The 20,781-nt window shown below is 37.6% G+C and overlaps 1 protein-coding gene across 4 annotated transcripts in view; it reads right to left on the reverse strand.

The window, feature by feature from the left end:
- Nucleotides 1–382: 382 nt before the first annotated feature.
- The window catches only part of OSBPL9 (oxysterol binding protein like 9), a 62,974-nt gene continuing 42,575 nt past the window's right edge, over nt 383–20,781 (reverse strand). For 3 of the 4 annotated variants that reach the window (XM_080603287.1, XM_080603290.1, XM_080603288.1), the window contains 18 exons: nt 19,866–19,895; nt 17,319–17,369; nt 12,791–12,829; nt 9,722–9,815; nt 9,077–9,178; nt 8,777–8,936; nt 8,039–8,151; nt 7,640–7,758; nt 6,166–6,251; nt 5,745–5,919; nt 4,151–4,235; nt 3,783–3,893; nt 3,370–3,433; nt 3,119–3,259; nt 2,134–2,212; nt 1,739–1,830; nt 1,271–1,406; nt 383–1,163 (listed from right to left, as the gene is read on the reverse strand). In XM_080603287.1, the coding sequence (XP_080459413.1) occupies nt 1,089–1,163; nt 1,271–1,406; nt 1,739–1,830; nt 2,134–2,212; nt 3,119–3,259; nt 3,370–3,433; nt 3,783–3,893; nt 4,151–4,235; nt 5,745–5,919; nt 6,166–6,251; nt 7,640–7,758; nt 8,039–8,151; nt 8,777–8,936; nt 9,077–9,178; nt 9,722–9,815; nt 12,791–12,829; nt 17,319–17,369; nt 19,866–19,895 (1,752 nt within the window). In that variant the 3' untranslated portion in view covers nt 383–1,088. The remainder of the gene's footprint in view (nt 1,164–1,270; nt 1,407–1,738; nt 1,831–2,133; nt 2,213–3,118; nt 3,260–3,369; nt 3,434–3,782; nt 3,894–4,150; nt 4,236–5,744; nt 5,920–6,165; nt 6,252–7,639; nt 7,759–8,038; nt 8,152–8,776; nt 8,937–9,076; nt 9,179–9,721; nt 9,816–12,790; nt 12,830–17,318; nt 17,370–19,865; nt 19,896–20,781) is intronic. The other variant, XM_080603289.1, reaches the window with a different exon arrangement.

A 20,781-nucleotide genomic window follows, 5' to 3' on the forward strand; every position in this document is an offset into this window, starting at 1 on the left:
CGGGGGGGGGCAGGGATGACACTCCAATGCTTTAACCTCATGCTGCTTTTTTTTTTTTTTTTAGTTTTTCTGTATGTAAACAAAACTGAGATTAAATCAAATAAAAACCAGATTTAACTGTGGAAGGAAAAATAGTTTGATTGCTACAAACAGCTACTTACTCAAACATAACTTCAAGCTAAATCAGAGAAAGGCAAAAATTCCCCACGTGCTAGGTAGTTAGTAGCAATGCAAGGCCAGTGTAGTTTCCAGAAACACTCCTGGGGGTGCTGCAAATTCTGCTCCTTTTGCTAGCTTGTTATTTCCTTCACGAAGTAAGTCTAGCAACTTCCAGAGGAAAATTAATATTAATGCTTTTCACATAAAACGATCATCACTCAGCTGCACAGTCTTGCTGTAAAGGTTTATTATGAAATAAATAAAAAGTCCATAAGAGAAGTTTGAAAAATCTATTTTATGAAGCTTTAAGATGCACTGAGTAGAATTATCTATGGTTACATTTTAATCTCAAAATAACAAAGTTATTTTGGGCAAGACACTGAAATGCCAAAAGATTTGATTATCATACAGGTGGAAGATAACATTTATGTAGCATTTTCTAACAAACTTTCCCATCAAAGGAATCCTCCTATTTACACATTGCAAACATTAGCTAGATTTAAACGATGTCTTGCATTTTTTTTCTGTGTTGTTTATATTTTTTAAATATGTAGGACCCAGGAATATTATGCAACTGATACCAAATGTCATGGCCTTCACAGTGGTTATTCGAAGTGTACAGCTCACAGCCCAGATTCTCCATGCTTCAGAAGCATTCGTAAAAGGGCTCCAACAGCCTGCCTTTGAGGCCCAAATACACTACCAGTCTAGCAGAGTCCCATATAAGTTACTGCACAGCCAAGACGTTTCCTGTTTTGTGTAACTGTTTATCTGCATCAGTAAGTCCGGTATCCCTGAGATAGGAACCACTGCAATGGGAGGGGACAGGTTCTCCAGGAGTTACGTACGTGACAACGGATGACTATCTTGGTATCAGATGTAAACTTCGCTAAGCCAAGGCTTGAATAGGTTCGGTTTTTATAACCCACTTAATGTTTACTGGCAGCAAGTCGTTTCAATAGCGGCTCATCATAAACCCAGCATTCTCCGTCTTCATGGAATAACTAGAGGGAAGAGAATAATTAAATGTAAGCTTTTTATGCCTGAGGTTGAAAGGGACAGTAAAATGCTACAGGCTCGAAAACATTTACACTGTTTGAATAAAGCTCACCCGTGTTTCCCACGAGGTCTCATTCTCCTTCCTGGCTCTGGCTTCAGCTCTCTGTCTTTCTTCAAGTGCGTGCTTTGCGGCTGTCGCTGCATCAATGTCTCTTATTTTCAAGTTGTAGGTTACGTCTTTCCATAAGCTTAAAAAGTTAAATGGAATGGCAAGGAGACTGCTTTAGAGATGTGAAGTGCTACGAGGCTGTAAAAACATACTACTGGCTATTAGTTGTTACTATTTATTTGAATTAAGGTAGGCCTCACTTATCCCAAGGACAGATAAAAACAACAAATATTAAACCACAACTGCACGGTATAGTACCAGAAATGGGAGGGCTGTAGTGAAGCTCTCTGGACCCCCTAGGTAAATTTGCTCCAAGTGAGGATGTGACCAAAAGCTACAGGTCAGTCAGACTGTGTGCTGCTAGCCTACAAAAACCCAAAGGTTTTTCATCAGTTTAATTGAAGTTCTTACCAGCGAGACTCAAAGTCCTCTTGGTCCTCCAGTTTTCTTACTTTCTTCTTAATTGTAGGCATTTTCTTGGTATCTATAAAAACAGCATTCTCCTAGTGAGAGTTAAAGAAATAAAAATCAGTTCTTTAGCTAGACTGAAAAGTTATATACCCTCTACTCTAATACACCGGTTGTCAGAAAATACATTTCAAACATTAATCTCTTGATTTTTTTATAGCAAGAACATAATCTAATTATCTTAAAAATAAAATAAATTCAGGACTTTTATTTTTAATTCAGTATTCCTGATATCTTTTGGGCAGCTTCACAAGAGTTCCCAACTACTAATGTTTATTTTTGGTTTAGTTTTAAGCACAATCTTCCACTTTTGATGAAGAAAAAAAAAGCTGCTTTACCCCTGTTGAGTATTTTGCATACATGACACCATTCCATTCTCCTTCAACTGAGCAGAAGGGTTTCTTGTCATTAGGAGAACTAAAAAAAAAGAACACACAGACATTTCTCAGTTGTATTACAGTAACTGAGAGACCCCAAAGGATCAAAACTTTATCCTGGTTGCTGTACAGTCTGATCTAAAGGCCTTAAAAATGTCAGTTGCCAATACAGAAAATGTGAAAGCTTAGCAAGTGAGAGGTTTTCCATAAATTAGTTCAACTAGATAAACATTAAAAGGAAGTGCTCTTCCAACATGAGCCAGGTCTTGCTTTAGGGCTGTATATGCATTTAGAGTTCAGGAAACGAGTAACAGGCTTTCAGAAACAGATTGAGTGATAAATCTAAGTTTAAAAAGGTTTCAAGAACTCAAAGCTTGTTCCCCAGACTACTGGGAAACACACGCAGTAGTTCAAGAATGAGGTGTGTCAATGCTGAAGTGTCAAGAAGTGATTTAAAACCAAGTTTTGAATCTCTTTCTGTCAGTGCTGCTTACTGACATTATAGCAGATCTCTAAATAACATGAGATTCTCCACTGAATTCTCTGCTCTGGTCACAGGCATAGGGTTCTAAGGAAAATTCACCAAAACAAATATAAATCAGTACATAAAAGTCTGCAGCAAGAACTTTAATGACATGCAGTCATGACAGCAGTATTAAAAGACTTGCTTCAGTATTTTAGTAGGAGAGGTAATGATTAATACATTTTGGATAATTCAGGAATGAAAACTTAAATTTTTTTGGTAAGCAGCTGAGAATGTTTCAGAGCCCGGCAAGCCAGGATGCAGATTTAGGCAGCTTTCCTCTCACTAATCCTGGCTGTAAAATGGCATTCCAGGACAAGTAATCGTAAGCCAAAGTACGAGGATAGCTGTTTCACATTGTTGACTTTAAAAGTACCGTCAGCATTTAAGTAGAGAAAATTGAGATTGACTGAAGTTACTTACAAAATTTCTGCAGTAATTCTGTGCTTCTTCCCTCCATAAAATGGTTTTGTGTGGAAGACGATGGAAGCATTGTAGCCTGTCTTTGAGCAACTAATGCTGCATTCCCCACCAAGTTCTATCCATGGCACAGTGAGAATAGACCTGTAATTACAAACACATGTATACATGTATATATAGCCTTTTAAGAGATTAATATTAAACATGATCTATTACAAGGCATTAAAAAAATGAAAATACCGGAGTTTACTTGCCTTCCATAGCCATTAGGAAAGGTCAAAATGTAGTGTTCATCATAATCTAGGCAGGTGACACACCCTATCAAAGGAAAAAAAATAGATTTAAAAGACATCCAGAAAAAACTCTATGAAGCTTTTCATAATGAAAAGCTTTCACGAAGGTGAAGAGCTTTATTTCTCATGGAGGCTGAGAATGCCTAGCCTCTAGAGAAGGCAGGGAGAATTGTGCTCTTCACAGGAAAAACTGGGCCCTAAGTGGTTTCAGCACACAAAGTCTGCAGAAGGAATCTCCAGTTCCTAGATACGTACACCCTAAATTCATAATTTCAAACATTTACGTTTCATAGGATGACTTAAAATAATTTCTATAAAAATTCTAGTTGCAGCATGTATATTTCTATTCTATTGTTAAATTTACACACACATACCTTGCCCTATGTTATGAACGCCAATAGACATTCCTAAGAATTTTGACTTGGTCCATATGTGAGCATTGAATTGTATCCTCTTGTTAAAACACTCTGCATAAAATGCTGAAACTGAAGATAAAGATATTAAAAACAGCAGCACAAGACAACAATACTGTTGTTTCCTAATTCCTGTATCAGGAAATATCTCTGATATTTATGTGGCAACAGAATTTTCAATTCGTTTCTCTATGACAAAAGTTTATAAAGAAAACTTTCAGCTTTTAAATCCAGAGAGAAAATTTAAATCCAAAATTTAAACCAAAAGCTGACTTTACTTTTGCTCCTACCCAGTGCCATCTCTTTTAGCAAAGTTATTGTCAACTTACTTGGAGGATGATGAGAGACCTGCTCTGCCACAAACGTTACACTGCTTTTACTGACCCAAGGAACTGGTCCTTCTGAAACTTGCTCCTGTGTGATAGTAGAGAGGATTTTCATCACTGAAAGTGGTACTAGAAAGTAACTGGATGCTTCCAAGTTTAAAGTAGGCTTCTAAAAACATACACCAATTGTTCTTTGTGTATTTGTTGGTTCGCTAATGTAATGTGGAATAACTCCTTCCTGAAACTACGATGCTTTCTAAACGTACAGTTTCTACTCTCTTGTTTTTAACTATAAATGTATCTGGGTAGATGTCCATGATACTGAAACAACAGTTAAACCCGAAAAACCATGTATAAACCCAGTTACAAAGTAATATTTATATTTACTTATTAAATTTCTTCATAAGTGATAACAAATGGGTGGCAGAAATTGTTTTAATTTCTACTTCTGAGAAAGTCTGACGTGCATATTAGTAAGATCATACATCACATACAACCATTCATTTCCTGTGGCAAATCAGAAAAAGTGTAATTCATCATTAGAAGTAGTGGAAGGACAAATACAACACTGTCTTTATGCGAGCAAAGAAGATTTCAAACATTCACCTTAGAAACAAGAGAAAGATTTGGGCAAACAAACTGGGGAGTGGTGGAGGAAAAGGGAGAGAGATTAAGTAGATAAAATATTACACCTCAATCATGTTCAAACCTACTACGCATGGGCTACGGGAAGTATCCTAGAACAGCACTTCCCATATCTTTTTGCAGTTTCCCAGGTTTAGAAGACTAAATGAAGTGTTTTAAAAAATAATAATAAAAATAAAATATAAAAAAGACAGCCCTTCGTATATATCAAGTGCCACAACTTCTCTCTAAAATCAGTGGGGGCACTGTGTTGACCATAGCTTACGCACAGGTCTCTGATTAATCCCTGAACCTCAAAGCTTGGGCTTTGAGTAGTAACAGGAAAGCACAGCTCGTACACTGGTCAGGCTATTTCAGATTACAAGAGTGGCACTGCTATTTGTCCTTCACTGAACCAGACATACTCCAACGAAGTAAAATACAAAAGGAGGAGTAATGGGCAGACAGATGTACAAGTAAAGTATTATCCAAGCTCAGAATCCAAATCTGAGAAGACTTCATGCCCTTCGAAGTCTACAAAAAGATTTTAAGACAATAATTAAATATACTGGAAAAAATGTGTTGCTCTCCAGGTTTTAAGTGACAGAAAGAAACCCCATTGTTAAAAATAAATGGGATCAGAGAACTGATACAAATCAGAATTTAGGAAAGAAGAGAATTAATACTCAGTGCTATGAAACAGTTCAGGAAAAAAAAAAGGACAATGTTTTCAACAAGTCAAATAGTTCTTAAAAAAAACTAATGGCTCAAATTTTTGTTATACATGGTATTTTAAACCTCTGTCCAAAGAAAAGGGGGAAAAGGAGGGATGAAACTATCATTTAAGAAATTGCCACAGGTTGTAAATTTTGCTACTGAAACACAACATATGCCATTGCAGTCAGTAAACCAATAAAGCTTTGGGAATCACTCGTGTTCTAAGCACCAGAAAACATACCACTAGAAAACTAACCATATCATCTTCACCTTCAGTGCCTGGTAATACCCAATGACATCGGAAGATCTCGCCCAAAATGGGATTGTAAGGCTTTTTAGCAACCGACCCTTTTCTTCCCGCATGAAAAGCTGAGAGGTACCATTTAACCACTTGAACCATTCGTTCCTTTGGATCCTTCTGGTCACTAATGCTACACGGGACAAAAGACAGGAAAGAAGAACAGGCAACATGTAATACAAGTGGATACCCTAAATGTGGGAAGCTTTTTGGATCACAGAATCACAGCTACAGGTTTGACTAAGACTACTTGGACCGTTTTCCAAGTTTAGATCAAAACTTGCGCATTATTCTTCAAAACTATTAACTTATTTTTTAAAGTCCATGAGGGCCACTAACAATAAAAGAACCAGTTAATGCTACTTTAAACATAGAATACCTGACAAATAAGTCCGGATGTGCAAAAAAGTCAGCATACATTTCCAACAGTGATCTTCTTTCCAGGATAAACGTTGGAAGAACCACCTGCGTAAAGAAAAAGGGCTCTTACAGATCACGGTATTTTAACATCCTGCACAAAAGCATTCTACACCCTAATTTTAACTGGATTTACAAACCACCCAAGGCGTCCTGTACCTGTAAGGTGATTGTGTTCTCAAACCTACTGAACAGTTCTCACATAAAGCAGGTCAGTTGGCATCTTCTAAAAAACCAAAGATTTAAACTGAGCTGCCTTTTGTCTTACAGATGTTCTAGTCCTACTCAGGGCATATCCAACCACATGGCTGAGCTTATCAAAAGCTGTTCTTAATTACAGTAACACTGATCATTTAATTTCACCTATATGAACACTTAATTTGCAGTTAATAGGCAAAATCTCATTCCATGTAGTCATATCATCTTAAGTGCTTCTATCAAGAGGAAGGTTAATCTGTCCCCTACCACTTTTCTTCCACAACAGCATTTGTAGGATCCATTCTTGTGGATCACCCTCTTGTCTGCTTCAGGATGGTATAAACCACTGTGGGAAGCAGTGTGGATTGCTCTTCTTGATTTCAAAGTAACGCTGACAAGAAGCACACTCATGATGCTTCTTGGCAGCTCGGGTAACTTTTCAACTATTCCAGGAGTTCCCAAAACAGACATATTTTGCAGCAATTCTTATTCAGAACTACCTGAAGTTCAGAAACCTTTGGTAGTTTATCTGTGAGCTGCTGGCTACTTCCCCAGGAATATGTATCTTCTTGTTGTCTATTGTAAGTTCCAGACTGGACAGTTAAAGTCATCTACTTAAGGAAAATGATGGTAGAATTTATTACTTCTGTTATTTTTCTATCTGGAATTAGTTGTTTAAATTTAACCAAACTGACTAGAAAGATCAACACTTTGAATGGTGTTCATGCAGCGTTAAGACAGATGCCAACATGAATCACGTTCAGGAAATATCCAGCTCATTATTTGCCAGTCCTATGTGTAGTGTTTTAAAATATATATAAAAAAATACAAATATATGTGTGTGTGTGTATATATATATATATATATATTTACAGTGGGATATTGAAGATTCATTCTTTTTGAACCTGATCTTTGGAGTGCCTGTAATTTTGGGGTAAGAGGGACGCTGTATGCAGTAGTAAAGTTTTACGTGTCCTTCAACTTCCTAAAACAAACGTCTACTTTCCATAGCAAACTACCTTCCCAATCAGATTTTAGCAGTTGAACGTATTTATTCAGCACTCTTTTTTCCTCTCCTAGTAAGAATTCCAGTTAAAAAACAATTACCATGCTAGAGAGATTAAAGCTTAACTAGCCGTAAGAACCACTGTAAAGTTAGGTTATCACTTTAATATTAAAGTGATTCATACGGACCTCAGTTTACCACCTCCCTCCCCACGAACAGCTGGCAAGCTTACCTTTGTTAGATCCATTCCTAATCTAACTTGTGACAAGAGATGCATGATAACACTCTTATGTTCTTCCACTGATTCTCCTTCCCCATCATCATCTCTATCATCAGGAGGATCAAAGAGATCTAGAAAGACAAAAATGTTTTTTTCTCTAAACCTTCAAAGACTGTCTACATTTAACTAGCATATAAATATTTTTAGCTGTCAGAAAGGCCTTATTCATAAAACTAAGATTTTCAAATTTCACAATTCAACAATCTTTCCTTAGTTAAAACAACGACAACCAGTAGATAAACCATTTTCCACAAGTATCTTGTCACATACTTACGATCATATTAATGACACAGTTTACAGATAGATGAACAATCGAGAGCTCCTTACTGAAAGTTCATGCAATCCACTTACCAGCGTCGTTTGTCCCATTCGACATGGAAGAATTGAGGGACTCTGTGGTATCCGGACGTTTCAAACTACTTCCTGTGCTGCTGCGAGTCAGGACTGCAGCAGAACCTGAAGAACTGAAGAAGAGTAATAAGGACTCGAGATTCACAATGAACAAATTCAAACCGAATTATTATAAGTTGATACACATAGGCTTCAATTTCCTAAGGAGGTTACTGACAGGCCTTATTACATGTGCTGCACACTAATTCAATAAAACTCTAGCATCTCTTAAAATTATTTTTCTGATTAATAAAAAAGAAGAATAAATAGAGACTTTGGGGAGAGGCAGCAACTTAAAGGTTTTGTTTGTCTTGTTTTTCTAATTAATGCAACAAGTAATTAGTTATTTATGAAACAAACAGATATGAAATACTTGGTAGTCTCAGACTAATTCTCTGAGCTGGTGGCTTCCCTAGTTCAGTGTGCGTTAAAAGCTTTGTCAACATACACGTCTGATGGAATGGAAAGGAACAGGGGAGGAAACTGCATCCCTGACAGACAGCTGTGCTTGGGGATAAGGTATTTTTATTCTGTTGCATAAAGAGTAGATTGACTTTTTTAAGCCAATCTATCTTGTTTGCTTATTTAGCTTAAGTAATGACTACAAGTAGACAAGCCATGAACTTGGAGATTTTAAAAAAAACAACCAACCAACCAACCAAACTATTCAGCATACACTGCGTTCTTTCAGCTACTTACTCTATACATCTCTTTGGGGAAGAACTGCTCTGATAGAATTCATCAGCATCATAGAATTCATCCTCACTGCTTGAGTAAGAAAAATCCGGAACTGTGTTCGGAGAAAGATTGACATGGCTTGGAGAAGTGAGGCTGCTGCTCGGTGCTGATTGCCCACTTCCTGTAGAGTATTAAACATTACAGGTTTAAACAATCAATCAAACAAACAAAAAACTGTCAAAGTTGAGGAAGGAAAAGCATATACAGAAAGCATAGTTTCAGTTTCTTGTACACCAGTCAGACATTCAGACAGAACTGTACCTGTACTATTTGGTGTTGGAGTCTGATTTCCAAGTGATGCTACTACAGGTCCCACTGGCAAAGACGAGGGTCGCTGCTCTGACTTGCATAACTGAGCGGGTTCTAGGGCATAGTTTGATATGTTAAACCCAAAAGTCACATTGAAATATGAGAATTATACTTTTGTTGGGAAAGAGATTCCACATTATTTCAACTGGCCTTCAAAAAAGAAATCCTTGCCTACAAAAGCCGCTCAGAAAAAACATGCTTCCATCGTTGTCAGCTAACACTTTTTTTTCTTTGTGAAGCAAAGATGGCATTTTAAAAATTGACGTTAGTTAGCTAGAATGCACTTCTATTTTCCCAAAATTGTAGTTTCATTTATTCTAAGAAAGTATATTAGAAACATAGGCAGATAACTTAGAACAAGTAAAACAGATCACCTTATCCACAGAACTAGTGGCACTAACTCCCTTCCCTTCCTTTGCACCACTGTGGTGAGCATCTACCACCACGTGCAGTGGGCACCCCTACATGTGACACAGAGCGTGACACAGAAGCTTCTCACAGAAGCTCTCCACCTGTTTGCAGCCCCTCCATCTAGAGCACAGTTGCATCCCGCTTGTTCGTTAACGTTTCTACCGAGCTTGTCTCTGTAGAGCATACCTGGAGGTATAACAGTCTGGGAAGGCATTGCGCTGATCACCGGCTGCTCCAAAGGACTGGGCTGATAGACTGCGTCAACGGGGTTTATAGTGCTCTGAGATAAAAGAAACAAAAGCACATTTTTTTCCTCAAAAAAAAACAAACAACAAGCAAGCATAGATAATAAGAACACTGTGAGCACAAGAAAGCAAATTCTTGCTTGCTCAAATGCAAGACAGCAAATTCCTGAGAGAGAAAGCGAAACACAAATCGACAGCTGAGGACATGAGAAATACGTTCAGAACTGTAATAGTTTGATTCTTTGCACAAATTTTTATATACTAAACTGAATTTGCTACAAATTTTACTAGTTTTATAAAGAATTCTTATTTCAAGTTCTAGCTTCTGGTATTCCTTTCAACGTCCATTAATAAATACTGCATGCAAAGAGCAGAAAGATAAGACATAAATCATCTGGCAAAAATCAGGATAGGTAATCAGTAGTTTAAAGACATTTTGTTCAGGAATTAATTTGTCCAGACCATAATAAATCAACCCATGAATTAAATCAGGAATCATCAGCACATTTACAGCCAGGAAGAGCCACTTTGTTGCCAAAATTCATTTGAATGCAAGTTGACAGTTTTCAGAGCATCTCCAGTAAAGGACATTTCGATCTACTCGTGAACATGGGCACTTTGAAAGCAAAGCACCAACTCGACTCGTTATTCACTGACTTCAGGATGAGTTCTTGGCTTTTATACAGCAAAGACCTCTCAGAAATCTGAACTGCAACGCCTTTTAATCCAAACTGGCAAGATTTTGCCTTGCTTCACTGACTTTTTGTTATCATCTAAGCATTGTTTCTTTCTGTTCCAAGTAGGTTTACTTGCAACAACCAGAATTTGGATATTGTTCTGGGCTATTAATTGGATAAGAGGCATTTAATCCTTTTCCATTTATCCTGCAATTAAAAAACATTGATCTACATCAGAACTGTGAAGATCTTTGCCTGCTTGTTAGGTCTTGCTACCATGCTTCAATTTAAAGATATCAAGCCCAGCAAGTAATACGAGTTCTACTTTAAACCCCCAAAAAAATGGCTAAAAAAAAAAAAGCTAGATGAGCTTTGCCTTTAAATTTAATCTGTGTGCTTATTTATATCCTCTTAGATTATTAAAACATTTAGAAGTTTCCAACTGCTCTTCCCTCCCTTCAGACTATGAATTTTCACGTGCATGCAGACTGAGGGAAATGGAGTCCTTTTAACCTCTTCCTCCCATCTTCCTACAACAGGCAGACTGCGTTCTTGCCTCTTCTCCTGGATAACCACTATTCGGAACTTTATTCCATGTTAAAAACCAGTGAAGCTGTGAAGATTTTTTTTAATAGCACAGAATTTCTCTCATATTAAAAACAAAATTATTGTTCCCTGGTTATCTTAAAAAACCTCCAGTTACAAAAAGAGGCATAAAAATTGCTTTCCAAGTTTCTGTTGCTGTCACTTTTTGGTGTGCAAATAAATAACCCAGTACATTTACTGTTACTCCACGGCATCCCAACATAAAACCAACCTCCCTAAGCCATTACTCCAACTGGTTGTGCAATTACGCATGCAACACGGGCAGGTTCCTGTCCCACAAACTTCACAGTTCAAAATTATGATCCTGTTTTGAGAGCTGAGAGACTTAAGAACTGAGACAGTCCTACGATACACAGGACACTACTGCTATCTCCATCTCCCCTAGGTTTTCAGGGAAACTAATAACATGTATGATATAGAACACTGGTGTGATAAAAAATAAAATAAAAAAATTGAAGTAACTTAATCTTTGACTTTGTATGTAGGATTGTAACCTTATTCTTAAATAATTCTCCACTCCACAACACGAACTGGAGTTTCTCCTTAGATATTTTGGGGCGTGCCTCCATGGTTTTGAAACAAATTAAGGCAGATATAAAAGTACAGTACTCTGATTTTAACAACAATTTAAAAACAACCACGTAGAAAGAACAAGACTGTGATTCCACCATGGCATCAAACATTCCTGCCTCAGTTTAAAATGAAATCCTGACCTTCGTACCCAAGCTGATGTTGATCTCAATAGCATCAAAATTTCAGCCTTCACGACCACTGCTACATCAGTCAATACATTTTTTCGGCATAAGCCAGCCCACCGACAATTAGAGTGGTGGCTAATCAAATTCAGACTATGTTAGGTTGTAGTATCTGTATGAAATTTCCAAGTTGCAGATCTTCCATCCACATCTTCCCTACCACAGGGAACTGCTGTAGCCAGACCTGTGTGATCTCTCGTCTTCGGGGCATGCAACAGAACCTGCTCTGTTACATGAACACCTGAATTATGTGACACAGGGTAGTTGTATATTTTACAAGCATTTTATCTGCATCTTTACGCCAAAGTTCACATCAGAAAACCATACCAGTAAGCTGTATATAATGGAGAGACAAATAAAGCTTGGGAATTACTGTCAGCTGTAATGAAAACAAACCATAATTTTCAGTTATGTTTTACTGAACCGATCTGCTATTAAAAGCATCTGAAATGTACTCAAGTGACAAATCGAGAACAAAGAAAAAGAAGTCACATGTGACAAAACCGAAGAGAAGTTACACTGAGAATGCAGAAGTTGGATTAAAGAAGAGACATTGCTTAACAGACAGAATACAGCTGGGCCAAACGAGCAGCAGCACTGCAGAGAAGACAAACTACTTGAAGCACATAGATAGCTCATCTATTTCATACATAAAGATACTCAGATGGAACACTGGACTATTTATATCCCAGTAATTTCCCTTTCCTCTGTTTATATGGCAGATTTTTATCTAGGTGTTCAGTCATAATACTGCCATTTAAGACACTCAGCATAAAACTGGTCATTACATTTTCTAATGGCAAGGGTGTTAGCCAACCTCAGCAGCTAATGACTCAACAGTAATTTTAACGAGACACTTGAAGCAGTATATTAGAGAAAGGAAGAAGTATGTTGTAAAATGAGTGGAAATTCAGGTCTCTGTTCACATGTTCTGCAGAAATAAAGGGAGATAAAGATTAGATTTAAACTTACTATAAGTCCATCTGCGTGCTTCTCCTCATTATTTTGGTCCTTAAGGAAAAAATGTTAAGAATATCAACATATCAATCTTGCATGACTTATCAGTTCTGTGCTATGTGAGTGCTCTAACAGCAAGCTTCTCCCAGGAATGTTTACATTTTCAGCCATTAAATGTTAGTGTTCCTCACCATGTGATACAGTAACTAAACTAAACTAAGAAATAGCTCTATACATTATCACTGCACCTCTGTAGATTAGTGTTTTCTCAGGATCTGTTCAAACAAGCTCAAATAACTTTAAAAATATCCCTTCTACACTGCTGAATACAGTCACATTTTACAGTGTACGTCATTCCCAAACAGCTAAGAGTCCCCTGAAACATGGTCTATAGCACCAGTGAGTCCCTGAATACACGACATTCTTGGTTTCTGAACAACAACAATTGGCATAGAGAATAAGTTTTTAGAAGCATTTTTTGCTTTCAAAAGGCAAAAATGCCTTTATAAATAAAACATTTTGAACTTTTGCTCTCATATCTATTAGATTTTTAAACCTTTTTGTATTATCTACAGTCTAGCATGTGTTTTTGTTTGTTTGTTTTTGCCTAGAAGCATATGCAAAAGAGCAGGCAATGCATGAAATAAACTGTCATCAGGGGAAATCACGCTAGCAACAGGCAAATTAATACCAAACTACAGCTAGCACAGGCTTAACACTGTACCGGTGACAGTATTACATTTTAAATTTACTGAACGCCAGGCCAAATCTCTTCACTTCTTCTGTAAAGTTCCTATTAGCCAGTCTATCAGTTCAGTTTTCCTTTCTGTAAACCTTATTTCCCCAGACTTCCAGTTGTTAAAGTTATGAAGAGGATCGAGAAATATTTTTTAAAAAAGCTGTAAATAGCATTAACAGAGTTAGCACATACTCATGTTTCAACACTTTATATACCCTTAAGTTATACACTTGGCAAAAGGCTGCTTAAATCTCATGTCTGCTAGTTGGCATTTCTTAAGCAAGGCTGCCCATGATAAAAAAACAAAAACGCTAAGGGCAATGAATTCCATCAGGCTGTCAGCTTACAAACAAAGAAGGAAAACCACCAGGATAGTCCAAATATATTGACTTTTTTCCCCCCCAACACACCAACTTTGCACGTTATGCTATCACCTCTAAGACCTGAGAAATGAGGACAAAGCAGCCTCATACATTCGCACCACCCCTCGCTGTCCTATCTCAGCGACATGGCGTGTCGATGAGGTACTGAGGGGAGGAACGCCACAGAGGTGGGCAGGTAAAAGCAACCAGAGATGACAGAGTAAACAAGGGAAGGCAAAGATGTAAAGTTAAATATCTGAACTGTAAGAGCTACTTCATAAAACATGTAATTCTTCCTTCTGTTGTAAGACTGCAGGGTGCCAAGGCGCTGAGGGACCATGACTTACACGTACAGGCGGGTAGCAGCGAGCCGGGCACCTGGAGCTGTCACACACCACACACGGGGCTCACACACACCGACCACCGTGCCCACCCCTCCTGCTCCGTGTGGCTGGGTTGGTTTTGGGGACGTGAGAATGTTGTAATACATGCACATGTGGTATTTGCTTCATTATTTTCAAAATGCGCCTTGGGTCACCTCAAACACAAGTGGCGTGATTACACCCTTCATTTACCAGCGAGTTTAATGAAGATTTAACTGCCCAAAACCTAACACAGACCGTTTTCATCTGTGAAACAGCTCAGCTCAACACACAATAAGAAAACCTGTTTGCCTCAACACACCAAAAGAGTATATTCCATATCAAAATAATCCAAATAATATATCACAGAACGGTTGAGGTTGGAAGGGACCTCTGGAGATCTTCTGGTCCAAACCCCTGCCCAGCAGGGTCACCCAGTGCACGTTACACAGGATCACATCCAAGCAGGTTTTGAATACCTCCAAAGAAGATGACTATGCTCTGGCTATATGTTAGAACATATGGCTATATGTTGGAAACAGAGAGAAGTTCTGAAGTGTACAGAAATGTGATAATTTTCAGGGCATGCAAAAAAAAAAAAAAGAGGTAATGACATCTGTCTCCTAATGAGAAATGCACTGTAGAAGTAAAAAGGCAGGGGTGTGTCTGCATGTGTTAATAATATAATTTAATTTCAGTAGTGTAAGTCAGCAACGATACTTGCCTAACAGATTTGGGGAAAAAGACTTCCAGAATCTTAAAAGGTTAGATACTGGAGAACAGAAGGCTATCAGTGAGGCACAATATTTTTTTTACATACATAAAACTTCATAGACATGCAACTAACAGAACTGTTAGAGAAAGAAAAAGGAAAAAAAAGCATTGTATTTTTAATTACCTAATGCAGTACGAAATCAGGTACCAACACAGGTAGGGAAGGGGGAAGGGGATGGGACAGAAATGCCATGTAGTCAATAAGTACATTTGCCTAAGAGAGAGACAGGAAGAAGATGAAGAGATGAAGCAGAAGAGGTTATTAAAATAGCAGGAAGATTCATAGAGGGTAGTTATTCACTATATGTGAATCAACTTTTCCAATTAGCTTTGCATAAACCACTCATTTAAAGCACCTTATCTTCACTAGCTCCTCAAGATCTTTAGATATGATTATTCCTTAGCAAAAAATCAAAATTTATTAACCAGTGTAAATGGACAGGTTTGTATTAATTTCTAGGACAGAAGGAAGAACTTCAAAGTCTGATTCAGTGTTACAGAAATTGAGAGTTCTGGCGTTTTCCCGAGACCCAGATTCCACCTATGTTTTGCTTATATGGCAGCTGGATCAGCAAAGCACTGAGCCTGATCAAAAATGACTACAATTGCCACTACAAGCTCCATTTTGTCCATTCTCAGCAAACTACCTAACCAACTTCAAAATGATATGCTTAGAATCAGTGCAAGAAAAGCAAGCATATTGGTTCTTAACCCCCTAAACTTACCCGTAACACATAGCAGAAGTGGGATTTGATATTCAATGGTAAAAAAAAGCTAACTCAGCCACTATTACCAGCTTTGATCGAGAATCTGAAATGGAGATTGTAACTTCGCTCTTTCAGTTCTGCTACTAATTGCATAAACCTTTCTGGAAATAACAACTATCAAATGCATTTATGTAGAAGTAGCAAAAAATGAGCACATCATTTGTTGCGCACGGTTTGTCCGACAGCTACTTTAACACTGCAAGTCCCATACATCCATGTAAGAAAACCAGCAAACTACCATCCAATCCATCTCTAACTGACTCCTCCAAACCCCCAAAGAATGACACATCATCTACCAGTTTCATTATTCTAAAGCACCTCTAAATATACTCAGTACTACGTAACAGCAAACTATTAGGTGCTGTCAAGGTTCCTCTTGCTGTTACTACTGTTAAAGATTCAGATGGCATCACCATACCTTACACATAGACTGTTCTAGCTCTAGAGTGATGTGGCACAAAACTATTTCCATGTACGTTACTACTTGTAAAGGTATTTTTGGCTTTGTATAAACTTATTAACGTACTCTTCCTTCAAAATGTAACCCTCTTTTTAAGCTACTGATTTGAAACCTGAATTCCACAAAAATATGCAACAATACCTAACGACTTCTACCTCCAAAGGAACCTGATCCCGCAAGGTTCCAAATACTTCAATTTTCACTAGACTCAAAATTTTGTAAAATATACATGGTATCTACAATGATGATAAACAACAGTATTATATTTGAAAGTTATAAAAAGATCAATCTAGAATGCAAAAATAAAGAGCCTATACTTATTCCTGAATAAATCAGAATGTGTTCTAATAGTGTTAAATTCTCAAAAAGCATAATTTTTTGCAGAACACCGCCCTCCTTCACTCCTGACACATAAATTAGCATCTTTTAGTTAACATATCCTAAATACAGTACATAAAACTCTATAAGTGCAGACCTTGACCAAAAAAATTTAAAAAAAGGGAATCCAAATCTTCCAAATCTCACTAGATTTACAAAGTAACAAAATATTACAGTGAAAAGCCTAAGTACATTACCATATTGCATTCTCAAACCATACAACTTATTTCAAGAAGTTCCAACATGGTGAAGAACTTCAGTCCTATTAAAAACTTTGACAGACCAGTTTAGATTAATAACATCACCGTTTTCCCTTTTCCTATTTATGCTAGTCACATCCTTAAATGAAACAGAAAGAATAGTTAGTTCCATTAAGTTTATATTCTGCTAACCTTACATTTGTTGAAGTTCTGACTTAGTCTGAAAAGTCTGCAAAAGAAAGTCTCTCTCTAATGAAAAAAAGGCTTTGTCATCACCACAACTGTCAATAGGAATACTGACAACTGTCTTCTGTGGAACTCAGGATTTTGGAAGCTTCATTAAAGCAGTAGCAGAAATCAACGTATACCATTTTTTGGACATATATCCTGGATCACATAGAGTGCACTCTTAGATTTCAAATGTCAGAGGGAAAAAAAAAAAGTTCTCACACAGATTAACGCCATATAATAAAAATTCAAAATGATTTAAAGCATACTTACTTTAGCGATCTGTAGCAACACAATGCAGTGTTTTATTGATTCTACCATGCTCTAAGAAAACAAGAGAAAACAGAAAAATGTATATCAGCATGTTACAACGTTTTGTTTACAAGTATTTTAATTAGTTACATAAAATATTAACGGAAGTATTTGGTGAACAGTAAACAGACACTCACTTCCACAGAATCCCTGCTCTCCCTCCCTCCACCCCCCACTGAAGTTTCCGAAAGCCACATAAAACACAGGATGCCAGAGTGAAATAGAAGTCAGCTTCAAACTTTCAAAGAGATGCAAGAAAGCAAATCCTAAGCAAGTGGTGGATCTAACACATTTATGCATTACTAATTCATTTAGTTTTAATTAGAGATACCCCTCATTTACATACTTGATGAGTTCTCTCTAAGCTTTAGATAAGGAGGGAAGGGAAGAAGAAAAAGTAATGAAGATAATTAGGATTAAGATAATGGGAACCCTGCACAAGATTAGACAGCCTAAGTTCTGATACTTTACAGAAAATAACAGTCATAGGAGAACAGCAGAGTCCCTGAGAAAGAGCTGAACATGTGGCGCAGAAGGGACAGTAAGCATGAAGAAGGAACACTGGAAAACATTAGCATCAGCATATAGAGAGATCTGGGATGACAAAATGGGGAAACAGAAAATAAAGAAATGAGCAAGAAGGTTTGCCTTCCTGAGAAAGAGAGTTGGCTGATGTGTTTCTGCAACATGTTTCCTGAAAACCAAGGGCTCTACACTGAATTAGCTTGGGCCATGCTGGTTGCATTTTGTCCGTGCTGGGCACAACTGACAGGACAGAGCCACAGCCGTTACCTGTCCCAACATCCTGGGTAAAGCAGCAAAGGTCTGGCTCACAGTCAATCAGCACTAATAAGCTCTGCTAAATTCCAGCAGACTCCCAGAGAGCTGTCTGAGCCCGTAGAGCACTTCAGGGCAAGTACAAAAAAAGACCTGGATTTTTTTTTTTTATTTTATTTTTTTACTGTGGGGATGATCAAACACTGGAACAGGCTGCCCAGAGTGACTGCAGTCTGTCCTTGGAGTTATTCAAAACCCACCTGGATGAAGTCCTGAGCAACCTGGCTCTAGCTGACCCTGCTCCGAGCATGGGGTTAGACTACAGGTCTTCAGTTGTTTCCAACCTGGGCTATTCTATGATTTTATGATTCTAAGATGCTAGACATAAGTCTGCATACGGCACCGCAACCAGGCTGCTGCTTTGATGTTACACTGCTGGACCTAATATCAATTCCTAGAAACCAGAGCATGCATCAGAATGGGGCTCTACGAGAGATAGCCTTGGTCTGATCCAAGAGCTGCCAAAAGAAATCAAAAATCCAGTGGTGCCCATGCTGACTCTATACTGTGCTCCTTGAAATCCACATTGTCGAGAGATTTTTCCATTGCCCTGGGTAATCCATTCAGTACTACTTCAAGCAATGGACAGGTGAGAAAGGAAGGAAGATGAGGACAGCAGTGAAAGATGACAGATAAGTGCTGTGAAAGAGTTTGGAAGCATTCAAGAAAGAAACAGATCCTGTAAAAGACTGAACATAAGAGATAATGCAAGAAAGATTTTAAAAAAGATAGAATAATATAACGATAACAAACTTTAACGGGAGAGGAGGATACTGACTTATCAGAACTCAAAGAAAATTAATTCAAGGCAAAGTGGTCGTTTTCCACAACAGTTACAGAAACAGGACATCCCTATCACTTACCAGATGTGAAGAAATACTGGGAAAGGATTGGAAGAGGCCTGGAGCAGACAAGTAGCTTTCAACTGCATAAACCAAGCTGATGAGAAGGCCACCAGACATCAAACTTAGTTAGCAGCAAGAACAAAAGGAAAATCGGAGGCAGGAAGACCAGACCCCGTTCCAATAACATAGATATAGAAGAACATCTCAACACTCATTCCAAAGTGAATGTCCGAAAAAATGAGCTGAAGGGATGGAACAAACCAGACAGAATGATAGAAAGGAACCGTCTTTGAGCAAAGCATCCATTCTCCTCCTTGTAGGCAACGACATCAAATAAAAAGTTTTAAAAGATCAGAAGGGGAAGCAAGTTTTCAATGTTAGTAGAGTTAAGAAGAGATCCCTATCATGTGCCTCTTTTAAAGAGTGTATCTGTGATAAGAAGTGCCTTCTTATCAGAAGTATCTGCTGGAAAAAATGTGGATTTATCAAAAGGTAATCATAACCTCTTTTTTTCACTTCAAGAAAAATCAGCTCTTTCAGTTTCAAATTTCTATGGAACTAAGATGCAAAGTTGAAATCTGACCAAAAGACAGACTGCTCACCAACATTTCCTGCCTGGAATTAGTGAAATTAAGGGTTCTTTTACTCCAGCTCTGACTACAAAGTTTGAAAATTCCTCATCCTTCAAGAAAGCAAAATAAACGCCAACTTTCTCTTGTACAGTTAAAAAAAAACACTTTTCTGTAACAAACTTTAGAATCTTCCATAAGAAAACAAGACGACTTTTCAGAATCTATGTAGTAGTTAAAAAAATTAAGCAACTTACACTGGTGGTTTCTTTGAGGTTTTCAATTTTCTGTAAAAGAAAAATCCAAACAGTGTGGTTAAAGAAAGAATTTCCAGCATCTAGTTTGACCTAAATACTGTACAAATACTATATTTTATTATTAAATTAGGAGAAAAAAACAAGCAACATGATAAAGGCTATTTCTATATGTAGACACAATTTTCATTTTGTAATTGAAGAGACAGATCAAGCTGACAATTAAAGCTTGAAGACAACAAAGTTAGGAGTTTCTGAGCAGTGACGTTACACATTTACCCACTGAGGTTCACACTTCGCCTTTGCATAACATTAAGAGTAACAAAAATTAAATTCAGTAGGAAGATTCCTTCTAACTACACTACTCTAACGCAGTGTACTGAAAGCAGCACACTCCAACGGCCAATATTACTTGACATTAGCGTGATTCGAGTGTGATAAGCATTGTTGAGCAGTTTAAAAAAATATCACAGAAAAATAACAGTGCACGCCTATTGATCTTTCTAAACCTACAGGTCATGCACCTGGAAACCTGCCTGCTTAACCTTATCTGGAACCACTGGTTCATAAATATTTCCTGTGTGGAATTGCACTTTGGGCATGCAAAAGGCATCTGCATGCCTTTTTACACAAAGGCATGACTTATCTAAGAAACATATGCATCCTGTTGATGTCTGTGTCTATCTGCTGAAGGCAAAATTATTAAATTGGACTCAGCATTTATCCTGTACTAATTCAATTATAGGACCCCTTTGTTTTGATTAATATGAATGTCTCATGTGACTTGAATCAGAGTCTTTATGATTCTCTAGTAATCAAAGTATGTAAAGGAGCTTTTTCTCCCCACACAGCATTGCAAGTCAAATTCTACACCATGAGAGCAGCACGCATCTTATTTATTCTTGTAGATTCATAGCCT

Source organism: Anser brachyrhynchus, assembly GCF_964034855.1.
Source record: "Anser brachyrhynchus genome assembly, chromosome: 8".
Lineage (NCBI taxonomy): Eukaryota > Metazoa > Chordata > Aves > Anseriformes > Anatidae > Anser > Anser brachyrhynchus.